Source organism: Suricata suricatta, chromosome 8 (assembly GCF_006229205.1).
Source record: "Suricata suricatta isolate VVHF042 chromosome 8, meerkat_22Aug2017_6uvM2_HiC, whole genome shotgun sequence".
In the NCBI taxonomy this organism is placed as follows: Eukaryota; Metazoa; Chordata; class Mammalia; order Carnivora; family Herpestidae; genus Suricata; species Suricata suricatta.
This window is the reverse complement of record NC_043707.1, coordinates 44,574,099-44,592,054: the sequence shown is the minus strand read 5'-3', so window position 1 is coordinate 44,592,054 and position 17,956 is coordinate 44,574,099. Positions and strand designations below refer to the sequence as shown.

The 17,956-nt window shown below is 40.4% G+C and overlaps 1 protein-coding gene and 1 long non-coding RNA gene across 2 annotated transcripts in view; one reads left to right on the top strand and one right to left on the bottom strand.

The window, feature by feature from the left end:
• The window catches only part of SPAG17 (sperm associated antigen 17), a 224,761-nt gene that overhangs the window by 7,401 nt on the left and 199,404 nt on the right, over window positions 1-17,956 (bottom strand). The window contains exon 48 of the mRNA XM_029945849.1: window positions 15,952-16,096. Coding sequence (XP_029801709.1) covers window positions 15,957-16,096 — 140 coding nt within the window. The 3' untranslated portion in view covers window positions 15,952-15,956. The remainder of the gene's footprint in view (window positions 1-15,951; window positions 16,097-17,956) is intronic.
• LOC115297714 lies at window positions 13,697-17,803 on the top strand. Its single transcript, XR_003911476.1, has 2 exons — window positions 13,697-13,916; window positions 15,955-17,803. It is a non-coding gene; the product is annotated as an uncharacterized LOC115297714 (long non-coding RNA).

The following is a 17,956-nucleotide window of genomic DNA, read 5'->3' as shown; positions in this document are numbered from 1 at the left end:
GTTTTCTTTTAGTTTTGTTGATTGTGCCTTTCACTGTGCAGAAGCTTTTTATTTTGATGAGGTCCCAATAATTTATTTTTGCTTGTGTTTTCCTTGCCTTATAAGACATACCTAGAAAGAAATTGCTATGTTCGATGTCAAAAAGGTTACTGTCTGTGTTCTCTCAGAATTTTATGGTTTCACGTCTCACATTTAGATCTTTCATCCATTTTGAATTGGTTTTTGTGTTTGGTGTAAGAAAGTGGTCCAGTTTTCCCAGCACCATTTGTTGAAGAGGCTGTCTTTTCCCCATTGGATATGCTTTCCTGCTTTGTTGAAGATTAGTTGACCATATAGATGTGGGTTCGTTTCTGGGTTTTCTATTCTGTTTCCTCGATCTATGTGTCTGTTTTTGTGCCAGTACCATACTGTGTGGCTTACTCCAGCTTTGTGATATATCTTGAAGTCTGGAAATTGGGATGCCTCTAGATTTACTTTGCTTTTTCAAGATTGCTTTGGCTATTCGGGGTCTTTTGTGGTTCCGTACACATTTTTGGATTGTTTGTTCTAGCTCTGTGAAAACTTCTGGTGGTATTTTGATAGAGATTGCATTAAATATGTAGATTGCTTTGTGTAGTATAGACATTTTAACATTATTCTTCCAATTCCTGAGCCTGGACTGTCTTTCCATTTCTTTGTGTCTTCAGTTGCTTTTCATCAGTGTTTTATACTCAGAAAACTATAAGTCTTTTACCCCTTTGGTTAGATTTATTCCTAAGTATCTTTGTTTTTGGTGCCGTTGTAAATGGGAATGTTTTCTTAATTTCTCTTTCTGCTCTCTTTCTGTATGTTGATTTTGTAACCTGCAACTTTACTGATTCATGTATCAGTTCTAGCAGTTTTTTGGTGGAGTCTTTTCGGGTTTTCTACATACATATCATGTCGTCTGCAAATAGTGAAAATTTGACTTCTTTCTTGCCAGTTTGGATGCCTGTTATTTCTTTTTGTTGTCTGACTGCTGAGGCTAGGACTTCCAGTGCTGTATTAAATAACTGTGGTGAGAGTGGACGTCCTTGTCTTGTTCCTGACTGTAGAGGAAAAGATCTCAGTTTCACTCATTGAGGATGATATTAGCTGTGGGTTTTTCATATATGGTCTTTATTATGTTGAAATATGTTTCCTTTAAACTTACTTTGTTCAGGGTTTTTATCATGAGTGGTTGTTGTTCTTTGTCAAATGCTTTTTCTGCATCTATTGAGAGGATCATATGGTTCTTATCCTTTCTTTTATTAATGTGGTGTATCATGATGATTTGTGAATATTGAACCACTCTTGCAGCCCAGGAATAAATCCCACTTGATCATAGTGAATAAGTCTTTTAATGTACTGTTGGATTCAGTTTGCCAGTATTTTATTGAGAATTTTTGCATCCATGTTCATCGGAATATTGGCCTGTAGTTCTCTTTTTTAGTGGAGTTTTTATCTGGTTTTGGTATCAGTTTTTATGCTGGCATCATAGAATGAATTTGGAAGTTTTCCTTTTCTGTTTTTTTAAACCGTTTGAGAAGAAGAGGCATTAACTCTTCTTTAAATGTTTCATAGAATTCTCCTGTGAAGCCCTCTGGCCCTGGACTTTTTGATTGTTGGGAGGGTTTTTTTATTATTACGATCACTGGTCAGTTTCTTTGCTGGTTATTCGTGTGTTCAGGTTTTCTTTTTCAGTTTTGGTAGTTTATGTGTTTCTAGGAATCTATCCGTTTCTTCCAGGTTGTCCCATTTGTTGGCATATGGTTTTTCATAATATTCTCTTATAATTGTGTTTCTGTGGTGGTGATTATTCTCATCTCATTTGTGATTATATTTGAGTCCTTGATAAGTCTGGCTAGAGGTTTATCAGTTTTAATTGTCTTTTTTCAAAGAACGATCTCCTGGTTTTATCAATCTGTTCTATTTTTTTTGTTTGTTTTTAAGTTTCTAAATAAGATAATTTATATTATTTCCCTTCTGCTGGCATTAGGTTTCATTTGTTCTTTTTCTAGCTCCTTTATGTGTAAGGTTAGGTTATTTATTTGAGATTTTTATTCTTGAGATAGGTCTGTATAGCTATAAACTTCCTCTTGTAACTGCTTTTGCTGCATCCCAGACAAACATTTTGGACTATTGTGTTTTCATTTTCATTTGTTTCCATGTATTTTTTTCCTTCTATTTCCTGGGTGACCCATTCATTGTTTAGTAACATGTTGTTTAACTTCTGTGTATTTGTGGCCTTTCCAAATTTTTTTCTTGTGGTTGACCTCAAGTTTCATAGTGTTGTCGTGAAATATGCATGGTATCATCTCAGTCTTTTTGTACTTGTTGAGGACTGTTTTGTGACCTAATATGTGATCTGTTCTGGAGAATGTTCCCTGTGCACTTGAAAAGAATCTGTATTCTGTTGTTTTAGGATGGAATGTTCTGAATATATCTGTTAGGTCCATCTGGTCCAGTGTATCATTCAAAGCCATTGTTCCCTTGTTGATTTTCTGTTTAGGTGATCTAACCATTGGTGTTAAGTGGGGTATTAAAGTGACCTATTATATGTTACTGTGTATAGTTCCTTTACGTTTGTTATTGTTTTATATATTTGGGTGCTCCCAAGTCGGGTGTATAAATACTTACAGTTGTTGGTTTCTCTTGTTGGTTTGTCCCCTTAATGATTATATAATGCTCTTGTCTCTTTTTAAAGTCTTTGTTTTAAAGTCTATTTTGTCCAATAGAAGTATTTCTACCCTGGCTTTCTTTTGACATCCATTTGCATGATAGATGTTTCTCCATCCCCTCACTTTCTATCTGCATGTCTTTCGGTCTAAAATGAGTCTTTTGTGGGCAGTATATAGAAGGGTCCCCATGTCTTTTGATTGGAGCATTTAGTCTATTTACATTCAAAGTAATTATTGATAGACATGTATTTATTGCCGCTTTATTATTTTCTCATTTCTGGAGATTTTCTCTGATCGTTTTTCACTTTTGGTCTCTTCTTTGTACTCAGAATCCCCTTAAAATTTCTTGCAGTTCTGGTTTAGTGGTCATGAATTTCTCTCATTTTTGTCTAGAAGACTATCACTCCTTTAATTCTCATTGATAACCTTGCTGGATAGAGTATTCTTGGTTGCAGATTTTTCCCAGGTACACTTTGAATATATCATACCACTCCCTTCTGGCCTGGCAAGTTTCTGTTCAGAAATCACCAGCTAGCCTTAGAGGTTTTCCCTTGTAAGTTAGGGACTTCTTTTGTCTTGTTGCTTTTAAGATTTTTCTTTATCACTATATTTGCAAGTTTAATTATAATGTGACTTGGTGTCTGTCTGCTTTTGTTGATTTTTAAAGGGAGTTCTCTGTGCCTCCGGGCTCTGATGTGTTTCCTTCCTTCCCCAGATTAAGGAAGTTTCTTGCTATTGTTTCTTGGAATACATTTTCTACCCCCTTTTCTTTCTCTTCATCTTCTCAAACTCCTGTAATATGAATATTACGACAATTTGATGGAATCACTGAGTTCCCTAGGTCTATTCTCAAGTTCCATAATTCTTCTTCCTCTCTTCTGTTCAGCTTCATTATTTTCCATTATTTGTCTTCCAGGTCACTAATCTGTTCCTCTGCTTCTTCCAGCCTGCTGTTCATTGCACCAAGCCTCTTTCTAATCATTTTTATTATAGTCTTTATCTCTGATTCTTTGTTAAACCTTTGTGGTAAGATTCTCATTGATGTCTTCTATTCATTTCTCAGGCCCAGTGAGTATCCTTATGATTATTGTTTTAATTCTCCATCAGGCTGGTTAACTTCTATTTCATGTAGATCTTTGGCTGCAGCCTTATCTTGTTTTTTTATTTGATATAGATTCCTCCATCTTGGCATTTTGTCTAACTCTCTGCCTTTTTGTGTTAGAAAAACCAGTTATGTCTCCTCCTGAAAGTGACAGCCTTTATGAAGAAGAAGGCATTGTAGTGCCGGGGCCTGGCACTCCAGGGAGCGTCTCCGGTGTGTGCTGCCTGCGCTCTGCTGTTGTGTGGTGGCTGCTCTGTTCTTCAGGCTGGTCCCCTGCAGAGGCTCTCCTTGCCTGCTGTGGGCAGTGTGTGGTCCCTGGGCTGAATGGGGTGAGTTTTAACTAGGTGTGCTCTGGTCAGAAGATGTGTGGAAAGGGGTTTGTGCTGGTCTTCGAGGACAGGGGCCTGCCTTCCTTGGACTGAGGCAGGCTTAACTGAGGAGAACACTCCTGCCAGAGCACAGGGGTGTGGAGGGCTTCGAGGAAGCAAGTTAGACAGCCGGTGTGGGCACAGAGCTGCCTCCCTCGGGTGGCTCTGTGTTTGTGCTGCGAGCCAGGGAGGAAATGGTACCTGCCAGCCCCTTCGTTACCAGGGAGGTGTCTCTACAGTGTCTCTCAGGGATTTGTCCCCAGGTTGTTTGCTTGGCAGATGATGTAGGACCAAGGGGGCAGTGGTGTCTCCCTGGGTACATGACTGTAGCTAGGGTTCTACTCACTCACAAGCATAATCGAGGAGCCTGCTCCGTGTAGCCTGTCCATGCCAGGCACAAACTCTGGAAGCCACCCGGCCTCCGTACACGATCTGCAATCTGCCCCTTTTACTCACAATTTAGAATCCTAAATTTTGAGAGGAGACTGCAGTTCTTAAGAGGAGCATCATCTGGTATCCTAATCCCTGTCCATATTTCTGAGACATTGTGGGCTCCGAGCTGCTAGCATGTGGTTTTAGGAGAGAGCACACCTCAGCGGACCTCGCTAGGCCTAGTGCCAGCTGCCCCTGTGTAATGCCTTCCCCACGAGAGTCAGGGGGACTTCGTGACCGGCTGGTGAAGAACAGACCACCGCAAATACAGGGGCATGTCCTTCCAAGACTGGGCCATAAAACACCAAAGTCTGCCTTGCTCACACTCTCCGGTCCTTGCTTCTGATGAAGCAAGTTACATGGCTGTGCGGTTCCCTGAGGAGGACCGTGTGGCAAAAACCCCTCCTGCCGATGACTGCCCGAGCAGGTGGAAGCAGATTCAGCCCTAACTGAGCCAGAGAACCCAACCACGTTCTGCCTGGATTCTGGAAACAACAGAGGCCAGGAGATCTTAAGTGTCTGTTTTATGCTACCACGTTTTAGGGTGGTGTGTTACGTAGCAGTAGATAACGAGCACAGCTTCTGGAGAGCAGATCGCCTGACGTGTTTATGTTGCGGACTCCTCATCTGTAAAAGAGGCCCAGTAGTGTCTGCGCTCACGGTTACTGTGAGGTGCTTAGTGGCTCAAAACCAACGTAAGACATGGTGCTATTGTTAGTGTGGGAGACACGCAGAATCTCAAACTGGAGACTGATTCCAGTACACAGGAGTGATGGGAAAGAAGCAGACCAAAGTGATGTTAGCTCTGAGCAACGTTACAGAGAAACTATACACTAGATGTTTGTCTTCAAAATGAAAGAATAGGTGCGCACTGGCCAAGATGGCAGAGAAGTAAGGGGCTCCGTACCTCCCGCCTGCATCTCTCAAAGAAGGGCTGAACCCAAAGGACTCTGAACCCCAGCAGTCTGGGAGGAAAGGCGATGGAGTCTACTAAGAAGACAGCCTCATACGTGCATGATTGCGAACTGGGGAAAATAAAAACGAGCCGGGACACGGAGGCTCAGAGGGGAGAGATCCCCTTCTGCAGAATGACAAAGAGAAGAGAAAGAATGGCTGGGGAAGGGTAGAACTGTATCTGGACAAGAGAAAAACCTCTGGATGGGACGGAGAGGGATCCCATCATCCTATATCTAACCACAGAGCTTTTGGAGAGAGATCCCTTCTCTAAGTGTGGAGCTTTCTTGGGGCTGGGTGCCCTAGTCCCAAAAGTTCCCTCTGGGATAGACCACAGTCAGCATCAGGAGGAGCCAGGCCCCTGTTCAGTCCCCTGCTGGGAAGTGCCCTGGCTTGTGGGATTACATTTCGGGCGGCATCATCAATGTGCATGGAGAGATTAGAAAGGAGCTGGGTATGGGACATAGCACATAGTCAACATTGGCTGTGCCCACAGCACAGTGAGAACAGATCCAAAGGAGTGATTTGGGACACCTGGTTTGAGGAGAAGGGACTGGGGGGAGGGGTCACTATTTTTCTCCCCACAACCATTAAGGCAGGGCCTCAGGGAGTGGCCCGAGGGATCCACAGCAAAGGTGAGACCCACCTACACCAAACCATGCACATCTGCACTGGATACCTGCTTTTTTACGGGAGACAGATGCTGTGGAAACAGACGGCTCCTCCTGCAAGACCAACATTGCTGCATTGCAGTGATTAACTCTAGACCAATTCTTGCTATTCATATATATTGTCCCTTTTCTCATTCTCATCTATCCCTTCCTCTGGGCTGGTTATGCTGCTTATAAGTTTGATTAAACAGACATATTTAATCTATTCTCTTGATGCGTGTTCTATACATCCTTCTTTACCTTCCTTTCTCCCTGAAATAATCAGACTATATAGTTTCTCTGGGTAACATTATCTTTGTTTTTTTTTTTTCTCCTCGCCTCCTGCCATAGTCTTTTTCTCTCTCTGCCTGGTCAATGTTCAATTTTTCTTTCTCCCCACCCCTGTCATTTCTCTCTTTGTATATGCTCCTCCATCAGCACTGCCTCCACCCTGCCTTTGTATCTGGGATTTTTCTGGTTTTATGCTTTTAGACTGTCCATTGTCTTTTTTTTTTTTTTTTTTTTTTTTGGTCGGTTCGCCTGTTTGTGCATTTCCATGTTTTTGTTCCCTGTTTTCCTTTCCAGGGCTACCTCAAGGAACAAAGTACACATGGTGGAAAGTCCAAAATATCACTATGAGTCAGGAAATAAAATAATGAAAGTCACAACAATAGAGACCAAGGGACATCCTTAAAAGAATAATTCCTGAACAGCCAGGCCCTTGCTAGTCTATGAGCTTCCTTTAATATAGAAATACTTGTAGGTGCAGACCACATAACAAGTTTCTAAAACTTACAAGAGATAGAAAGCTAGCCAAAATGATGAAACGGAAGAACTCTCCTCAAGAGAAATTTCAGGAAGAAGTGACAGGTAAAGAATTGATCAAAACAGATATAAGCAACATAACTGAACAAGAATTTAGAATAGTCATAAAATTAATTGCTGGGCTTGAAAAAGGCACAGATGACAGCAGAGACACTTGCTGCAAAGATCATGGATCTTAAAATTAGTTATGATGAATTTTAAAATGCTATAAAAAAGGTGCAAAAAAAAAAAACCACGGAGGCAGCCACTGCATGGGTTGAAGAGGCAGAGAGAAGAATAGGTGACATAGAAGATACAATTATAGAAAAAATGGAAGCCGAGAAAAAGAGAAATTGATCCAGGAACACAAAAGGAGAATTTGAGAACTTAGTGATGCAATTAAATGGAACAATATCTGTATCCTAGGAATTCTATTCAAAGAAGAGAGAGAGAAAGGGGTTGAAGTTGTACTTGGACAAATTATAGCTGAGAACTTCCCAACGTGGGGAAAGAAACTGACATTGAAATCCAAGAAACACAGAGAACTTGCCTCAGATATAACCTGTATCGATCTTATGCATGACATCATAGTGAAACTGGCAATGTATAAGAATAAAGAGAATTCTGAAAGCAGCTAGGGATAAAAGGGCCCTAACATACAAAGGTAGACACATAAGGGTAGTAGCAGACCTGTCTGCTGAAACTTGGCAGGTCAAAAAGGAATGGCAGGAAATCTTCAATGTAATGAGCAGGAAAATATGCAGCCATGAATCCTTTATCCAGCACGCCCGTCATTCAGAATAGATGGAGAGATAAAGGTTTTCCCAAACAAACAAAAATTGAAGGAATTCATCACCACTAAACCACCCCTACAAAAAATCATAAGGGGGACTCTACGAGGGAAATGTTGCAAAGAACACAAGGTACCAGAGACATTATTCCAAGTATGAATCCTGCAGAGAACACAATGACTAAATCCATCTTTTTCAATAACAACACTGAATGTAAATGGACTAATACTCCAATCAAATACTCCAATCAAAAGACATATGGTATCAGAATGGATTTAAAAAGACAAGATCCATCTATTTGCTGTCTACAAGAGACTCATCTTAGACCTGAGGACACCTTCAGATTGAAAGTGAGGGGATGGAAAATATCTGTCATGCTACTGGAAGTCAAAAGAAAGCTGGAGTAGGCATACTTCTATCAGACAAACTGGACTTTAAAGGCAGTAATAAGAAATGAAGAAGGGCATTATATAATAATTACAGAGTCTATGCATCAGGAAGAGCAAACAATTATAAATGTCTACACACCGAATTCTGAAGCACCCAAATATATAAAACAATCATACACAGGAGCAATCTTATTGATAAGAATGTACTAATTGCGGGGGTCTTTAATACTCTACTTACAGCAATGGATAGATAAACTAGACAGAAAATCACTAAAGAAACAATAGAGCTGAATGACACATTGGACCAGATGGACTTGACAGATATATTTAGAACTCTACAGCCTGAAGCTGTGGAATTCATTTTTATCTTGAGTGCACATGGTACATTCTCCAAGATAGATCACATACTGGGTCACAAAGCAGCTCTCAATAAATATAAAAGAATTGAGAGCATACCATGTACAGTTTCAGATCATAATGTGATGAAACTTGAAATCAACCACAGGAAAAAATCTGGAAAACCTCCAAAAACATGGAGGTTAAAGAACACGCTCCTAAAGAACGAAGAGGTCAACCAGGCAATTATAGAAGAAATTTAAAAACATATGGAAACAAATGAAAATGAAAATACAACAACCCAACTCTTTGGGATACAGCAAAGGCAGTCCTAAGAGGAAAATACATTGCAACCCAGGTCTATCTCAGGAAACTAGAAAAAGTGTATATACAAAATCTAACAGCACACCTAAAGGAACTAGAAGCAGAGCAGCAAGAACACTCCAAACCCAGCAGAAGAAGAGAAATAATAAATATCAGAACAGAAATAAACAGTATAGAATCCAAAAAAACCAGTTGAACAGATCAATGAAACCAAGAGTTGGTTCTTTGAAAAAATAAACAAAATTGATAACCACCTAGCCAGGCTTCTCAAAAGAGACAGCACCCAAATAGACAAAACCATGAAAATGGATTTATTATAACCAATCTCAGAAATACAAGCAGTTATCATAGAATACTAGGAAAAATTATATGCCGACAACCTAGAAGAAATGGACAAATTCCTAACCACACACACACTACCAAAACTCAAATGGGAAGAGATAGAAGATCTGAACAGATCCATAACTAGTGAGGAAATTGAATCAGTCATCAAAAATATCCCAACAAATAAGAACCCTGGACCAGATGGCTTCCCTGGGGAATTCTACCAGACATTTAAAGCAGAGTTAATACCCATTCTTCTCAAGCTGTTCCAAAAAATAGAAATGGAAGGAAAACTTCCAGACTCATTCTACAAAGCCAGCATCACTTTGATTCCCAGACCAGAGACCCAGAAAAAAAAAAAAAAAAAAAAAAAAAAAAAAAAAAAAAACCCAAACCTACAGGCCAATATCTTTGATGAATATGGATGCAAAAATACTCAACAATATACTAACAAATTGAGTTCAACAGCATATAAAAAGAATTATTCACCATGATCAATTGGTTACAGGGCTGGTTCAATATTCATAAATCAATTAAAGTGATACATCACATTAACAAAAGAGAAGGTAAGAACCATATTATCCTGTCAATAGATGAGAAAAAGCATTTGACAAAATACATCATCCTTTCTTACTATTAATTGTTGAGAAAGTTGGGATAGAAGGAACTTACTTAAACATCATAAAAGCCATTTATGAAAAGCCCACAGCTAATATCCTCAATGGGGAAAAACTGAGAGCTTCCAATTGAAAAGGTATCCAATTTGGCAAAGAAGTCAAACTTTCTGTTTTTGCAGATGACATGATACTCTACATGGAAAACCCAATGGACTCCACCAAAAGTCTGCTAGAACTGATCCATGAATTCAGCAGTCACAGGGTACAAAATCAGTGTACAGAAATTGGTTGCATTTTTATACACCAATAATGAAGCAACAGAAAGAGAAATCAAGAAACTGATCCCATTCACAATTGCATGAAAAACCATAAAATACCTAGGAATAAACCTAACCAAAGATGTAAAAGATCTGTTTGATGAAAACTATAGAAAACTTATGAAGGACATTGAAGAAGGCATAAAGAAATGGAAAAACATTCCATGCTCATGGATCAGAAGAATAAATGTTGTTAAAATGTCAATACAACCCAAAGTAATCTACAGAATCAATGCAATCCCAATCAAAATTGCACCAGCATTCTTCACACAGCTAGAACAAATAATCCTAAAATTTGTATGGAACCACAAAAGACCCCTTAAATAGCCAAAGTAATATTGAAGAAGAAAACCAAAATAGGAGGCATCACAATCCCAGACTTTAGCCTCTACTACAAAGCTGTCATCATCAAGACAGTATGGTTTTGGCACAAAAACAGACACATAGACCAATGGAATAGAATAGAGAACCCAGAAACAGATCTACAAATGTGTGGCCAATTAATCCTTGACAAAGCAGAAGAGAGTATCCAATGGAAAGAAGACGGCCTCTTTAACAAATGGTGCTGGGAGAACTGGACAGCAACATACAGAAGAATGAAACTAGACCACTTTCTTAAACCATGGATGAAGAGCCTCAATATGAGTCAGGAAACCATCAAAACCCTAGAGGAGAAAGAAAGAAACAACCTCTTTGACTTCAGTTGCAGCAATTTCTTACTTGACACATCTCCAAAGGCAAGAGAATCAACAATTGTTGAACAAAATGAACAAATGTTACCTTATCAAGAAAAAAACCTTCTGCAATGAAAAGGAAACAATCAACAAAACTAACAGGCAAGGACAGAATGGGAAAAGATAGTTGCAAATGACATATTGGATAAAGTATGCTACTTTCCAAAATCTATAAGGAACTCACCAAACTCCACACCTGAAAAACAAATAATCCAGTGAAGAAATGGGCAGAAGACATGAACAGACACTTCTCTCAAAGAGGACATCCAGATGGCCGACAGACACATGAAATGATGTTCAGCATCACTCATCACCAGGGAAATAAAAATCAAAACCACACTGAGATACCACTTCAGACAGGTCAAAGTGGCTAAAATGAACAAATCAGGAGAATATAGATGCTGGCAAGGGTGTGGAAAGATGGGCACCCTCCTACACTGTTGGTGGGAATGTAATCTGGTGCAGCTGCTCTGGAAAACAGTGTGCAGGTTTCTCAAAAAATTAACAATAGGACTCCTCTATGCCCCAGCAATAGCACTGCTAGGAATTTACCCAAGAGATACAGGAGTGCTGATGCGTAGGAGCACATGTACCCCAATGTTCATAGCAGCACTTTCAACAAGAGCCAAATCATGGAAAGAGACTAAATGTCCATCAACTGATGAGTGGATCAAGAAGATGTGGTTTATCTATATGGAGTACTATATGGCAATGAGAAAGAATGAAATCTGGCCATTTGTAGCAACGTGGATGGAAGTCGAGGGTATTATGCTTAGTGAAATAAGTCAGGCAGACAGAGAAGGACAGATACCATATGTTTTCACTCATACGTGGATCAGGAGAAACTTAACAGAGGACCATAAGGGAAAGGAAGGGAAAAAAATAGTCAAGGAGAGAGAGGGAGACAAGAGACTCTTAAATACTGAGAACAAAGTGAAGGTTGATGGGGGATGGGGGAGAGGGGAAAATGAATGATTGGCATGGAAGAGGGCACTGTCTGGATGAGCACTGGGTGTTATATGGAAACCAACTTGACAAAAAACTATATTTAAAAATAAAATGTCTAGTGCTCGCTTCGGCAGTACATATACTGAAAATAAAACGTCTCTTATAGGCAGCAAAAAAATAATCAAAAAATAAAATGAGAGAATAAGTAAACAGACATCTTTAAGTCTCATTAAGTCTGTGATCATATGAACAGAGGAATAAAGGCAACATCACTTAAGACATTTCTTTCATTGGGGGTGCCTGGGTGCTCAGTCAGTTAAGTAGCTGACTTCAATTCAGGTCATGATCTCACAATTTGTGGGTTCAACCCCCGTGTTGGGCTCTATGCTGACAGCTCAGAGCCTGGAGCCTGCTTCTGATTCTGTGTCTCCCTCTCTCTCTCTGACCCTCTGCTCATGCTTTGTGTATCTCTCTCTCAAAAATAAATAAATGTTAAAAAAAAAAAAAGACATTTCTTCTGTTGGATAGATTCATGAAGTTACTTTTAATAGATTGGTGCCAACAGGAATTAGGCATCTTTGTTTGAAAGCTGTTCTGCCCAGCTAGTGATGCAAACTTGACCTCTTCTCAGTTTGGAGTAACTTTTGAAAGTCATGTAATAGAACTGACATAAACCATGGTCAGTGGTTCCCAGAGTACAGTCTAAAACCTATGGGGGTCTGTAAGACTTTTCAAGGAGTTTGCAAGGTCAAAAACATTTTCAAAACCATATTAAAATCCATAGTAGTTTGAAGAGTGTTCTCCAAAACTTCATGTCTACCCAGAACTGTGAATGTGTCCATTTGGAAAGAGGGTCTTTATAAATGTAATTAGTTAAGACGAGTTCATACTATATTAGAGTGGGCCCTACATCCAGTGACTGGGGCCATATAAGAATGCAATGTTAGGAGACACAGGGAAGGAGGCCAGGCGACCACAGAGGCAGAGACTAGGATTGGCGCAAGGCAGCTATAAGCCAAGGCACACCAAGACTCGGGCTACCACCAGAAGCTAGGAGACAGGCAGGCACAACTTCTCCCTAAGTCTCCAGAAGGCACCAGTCCTCTGATACCTTGTATCAGACCTTTGGTTTCCTGAAATGCAAGAAAATAACTCTTATTTTAAGCCGCCCAGTTATGGTAATTTGTTATGAAAGCCCCAGGAAACTAATAGATTTTTATACCAGGAAGTGGGGGTGCTACTGGACAAATACCTAAAAATGTGGAAGTGGCCTTGGAATGGTAAAGGAAAAGGCTGGAAGAATTTTGATCCATGTAATAAAGTCTAGGTTATCTTGAAGTGACTTGGTACAAATACAAAAATATGGACAGTAAAGAAAGCTCTCATCTCAGAGAATTTCAATTTTATCATGAACAAAATGTTGATAGAAGTATGAACATTAAAGGTGCATCTCGGGTGCCTGGGTGGCTCAATTGGTTGAGCATCTGACCAGTTCAGGTCACGATCTTGCAGTTGGTGAGTTCAAGCCCTGTCATCAGGCTCTGTGTTGACAGCTCAGAGCCTGGAACCTGCTTTGGATTCTGTATCTCCGTCTTTCTCTGAGACTCCCCTCCTAGTACTCTGTCTCTCAAAAATGAATAAGTTAAAAAAAAAAACTAAAAGATTCTCTTGGTGCGAACTCAGAGACAGAAATGAACATGTTGCTGGGCCCTGGAGAAAAAGATTTAAGGTGGCAGAAAACTTGGCTCACTTGTGTTCTGCTTTTGGGTTAAAGTAGAGCTTGTAAACCATGACCTTGAATATTTAGCTGAGGTTTCCAAGCAAATTATGTAAACTGTGGCCTAGTTTCTTGCTGCTTATAGTAAAATGCAAGAGGAAGGAGATAATTTGAGGAAGGAAGAGGTTAGCAAACAGGAGCCAGAACATGATGAGTTTAAACATTCACAGCCTATCTATTCTGCAAAGGCAAGCTCGGGAGAGGTCACCAAGGGTGTGTGCTGGAAAATGTGCGATTAGATTTGTGACCATGGATACAATCAAGCCTCTCAGCAGAAGGATGAAATAGAGGTGCCGTTATCCAGGAAAGACCTGTGGAGAAGCCTCATGTCAAATGGTGTGGATCTCCTTGGCACCCATGAGGACTGACAGGTTTGTGAGAATATTACATCAGCAGAAATGCTGGGCCTCGCAGGGCCAGAGATGTGACAAGAAGGAAGACTGCCAGACCTCTAGGATTCTATAACAGGAAATGGGCTGCCCAGAGGGTAAGATTGTGTCCAAGGCTAAGGACAGAGAGGGTGGGCCAACAGGGCCTCTGAGGGTCTAGAGGCTGAGGCTGGTGCAGCCTCTGTGGGCCCAAGGGGGGCAGCAATCAAGCCACAGAAGGTTATTTCCAGGACTTGAAACTTCATGAAACTTGCCCTGCTGTGTCACAAACTTGCTTTAAACCAGTGACTCAATTCCTTCCACTTTTTTCCTTTTGGAATGGGAATATCCAGCCTATGCTTTTTCCACCATCATACCGTGCAAGCTGACAACATGCTTTTTAGTTTCATATGTCCCCCAATGAAAAGGAGACCAAGGCCGGTCATACCAGAGTCTAGCCCGTACTTGATTTAGATGGATAGGACGTGGCTCTTGAGTTGATGAGAATTTGGAGTGAGTGGGTGAGAAGTTTTGGGAATGTTGGGATGAGATGGATGTGAATGTTGGGGGACCAGAGGGAAGATTACACTGCGTTAGTCTCCACACAATTCATGTCTACCAGAAACCGTGAAGGTGACCTTATGATGTCACTCAGGATTGGGTACCCCCTAAATCTAATGAATGATGTTCTTACAAGGAGAGAGACACACAGATATACATGCAATATGGGGAAGAATGCCATTTGAGCCAGAGGCAGAGATGAAAGTGATGTGGTAATAAGCCGACGAATGCCAAGACTTGCTGGCAGCCACAAGATGTTAGGAGAGAGGCGCAGGACAAATCCTCCCTCAGTTTCCAGAAGGAACCAACTCCCCCCCACCCCCCAATGCATTGAGTTTGGATCTCTGGCCTCTGGAACTGCAAGAGCATATCTGTTGTTTTAGGCCACCTGGTGTGTGTGACTTCTCCTGGAAGCCGCAAGAAACAAGCACAGACTTGTTGCAGCAGCGCCAGGAAACACACAAGATGCTGTTTGCCTTTTTCTCTCACGAGCATACAGTGGCGTTTTCTGGAGGCCGTGTGATGCCTGATATCGTGACAGACTGAATGCAGAGCTGGGGTACGGATCCAGCCATGTCCTATTAGGCCAGATATTAAAGGACTTATGAAAATGTAAAACTATCCCATGGGTAATACAAGTCTGTCTTGAAAAATAGTTGATGTTTCATTGTAAAAAATCTATGTTAATATACTGGGTCTTTACACTGATCATTTTTCTCAGTTTTAATTGCAGCTTGGTAAATGCGGGAGATAGGACCCACATAAATGAAAGCTCTTTGGGGTCCTCAATAATTTTGAAGGATATATTAAGAATCTGTGCTTAAAGGATTTGAGAACCTGGCTTATTTGTGAATTTTCAAGTCCAGGAGCACATCCTGGTGTCAGTGCCCCTGATTTTTGGGAGGTCAGCTTAACATTGAAAACAGCACTTAAAAGAATGAATGTTAGGGGGGCCTGAATGGCTCAGTCAATTTAAGCATCTGATTTCAGCTCAGGTCATGAACCCACTGTCCACGAGTTCAAGCCCTGGTTAATCATCTAACTTCAGCTCAGGTCATGATCTCACAGTTTGTGAGTTTCAGATCCATGTTGGGCTCTATGCTGACAGCTCAGAGCCTGGAGCCTGCTTCGGATTCTGTGTGTCCCTCTCTCTCTAGCCCATGCCTACTCACACTCTGTCTCTCTCAAAAATAAACATTACAAAAAAATATTTTTAAAAAAGGAATGAATTTCAGAATCACATTGAAGTAGGTTAGATTTTTACACCATATACTTAAGATTCTCTGAGTCTCAGTTTCCTTACTTATAAGGTGGGAAAGAATACCTATCTTATTGGTAATGTGAGGATTAGATACAATGATGTATGTGAAGGAGTAGTTGTATCACTGATTTCTGGCTGTAAGAAGAGAGGAACAAACACAAAGTCTAAAGCCTCATATATGAATGGTTAACAATCGAATTCCCATCTCTTACTTACCAGACCTAATGTGGAGAAATTTTACGGGACATGAAGACTCCAAGTGCAGAAGAAGAAATTGTAGAAGTCCTTTGGACCATGGGATTTTCTTTTCCCTGAGGATAATGTTTTGGTCTCTTATCATAAATGCTGCTTGTTAAGACTGGTAAAATATACGTTAAGGACTATTACTTTTGTGACCAAATGATTTGTATATACAAACTTGTAACATTTTAGAATCAGAACCTCCTCTCCAGCCTCATTTGCTCCATTTTGGGTACTTTACCATCCAATGTGAACACTACAGACTCAGACTTAGAGGAAGAAGTGTGGATATTGATTTCCTGGAATGTCTCCTGTCCACCCTGTGCACCTGTGTGTGCATCTTCTGAGTGTGACGAGTCTTCCTATAGGAGATATCAGTCCCCATAATCAGGTCCCAAATCACATCAATGTCTAGAGGTCGTGCTTTTTTTTTTTTTTTTCTGGCGAAGGGATAAATCTTGAGAAATGGGCTACAGATTTTCACTACTGACACTAGAAATAGATAAAAGATCTAATAAAACTCTCTTCCCCATCTATCTGTGCCTGACAGGTGGCCTTTAATCTATGAGCATAAATGCAAAATGACTCAGTTACCATGACCAGCAGCAGCAATACAGGTACTCTGGGTCAGCGTCTTATAACTTGTGTGAAGAGGATGTAAAGACTTGATTTAATTCCCAGAGGAAAAAATTGGTTCTTTGGTTTGTTTTCTCCTATCACTGCAGAAGAACACTGCCATCAATACAGGAAAAAAAATCACATCCCCAGGGAGGTCTTTCCTGAATATCCCATTTCAAATTGCAGTCCTCCTTAATACTCTCTGTACCCCTTTCCTACTTTCTATTTTTCTCCATTGTACTTACCAGCACCAGGGTAGTTCATGTTTTACTTGTTTGGTGTACAGTCTGTTCTCCCACTGGAAAGTAAGCTACGTGAGGGCAGGGGTCTTTTTGTCTTGCTCACTGCTGTATCCCCAGTACTCAGAACAGTGTCTAGCACACTAGAGACACTTCTCTTTGAAATAAGTGAATGAATGACTTCAGCTCCATTTTCACTGAAATCAAGGTCATCTGACACAAGCTCCCCTAAATTTCCCTTCATCTCAATGTCTGGGTCCTTAGCCATCTTCATCCAACCCCTCGCCAAGACTAAGCCTTCAGCTCTGTTCGTGACTAGTCTCTTGTTCTTCTTGGATATTGTTGCTTCAACTACTTTCTTTCATTCATATTTTTTAATGTTTCTCTTCCAATCCATTCCCTTCAGCCAAATATAGGAATCCTACTTAAATCTTAATTCTCCTTGAAATCTCTATAGCACCTGTCAACTCTGTCCATGTTTACCTTGAAATTCTTTCTATGGCTTCTGAGATATTTCTTGGTTTTCTGATTGCTTGTTCTGTCGTCACTGCCTCCTCTTCTTCCTTCTGTTCCCTAAACAGACCCCAAATCTCTACTCCTTTTCCTTACCTTCAATTATCTACTCTTTGTAGGTGATGCTTAAAATTAGTACATCTCCTGCTCTGTTTCTTCAATTGAGATCCAGTCCTGCATGTCTATGATTCATTACTTAAGCCCAAAACCTTGGAGTTGAACTCTTGAGTCTTCATATTTCTTTCCATCAATGGGTTCCACCTCAAATTTTACTGACCCCTCTCTCCTGACAAGTGTCTTTCCACCCATGTCCCTCTACCACAACTGCTACAAGATAGTTCCTGTCCTTATTCTTGGCCTACTGAAGAGGCTTTCCAATGGCTCTTTGTTTCTATTTGCATCAAGTTGCTTTTCTTCAACATATCCAGCATCGTAATGCTGGATTCATCTTTATAAAAGTAGGATGATCAATGATTTACTATTGCTTATATAATAAAGTTTAAGCAGGGATTCAAAATCTTCCATAACTTCCCAACTATGTTTCCTAATACTCCCTGAGGTCTCAACAAATTGAATCCTCTATACTTCCCAACACCCAGAGAAGCTCTCCT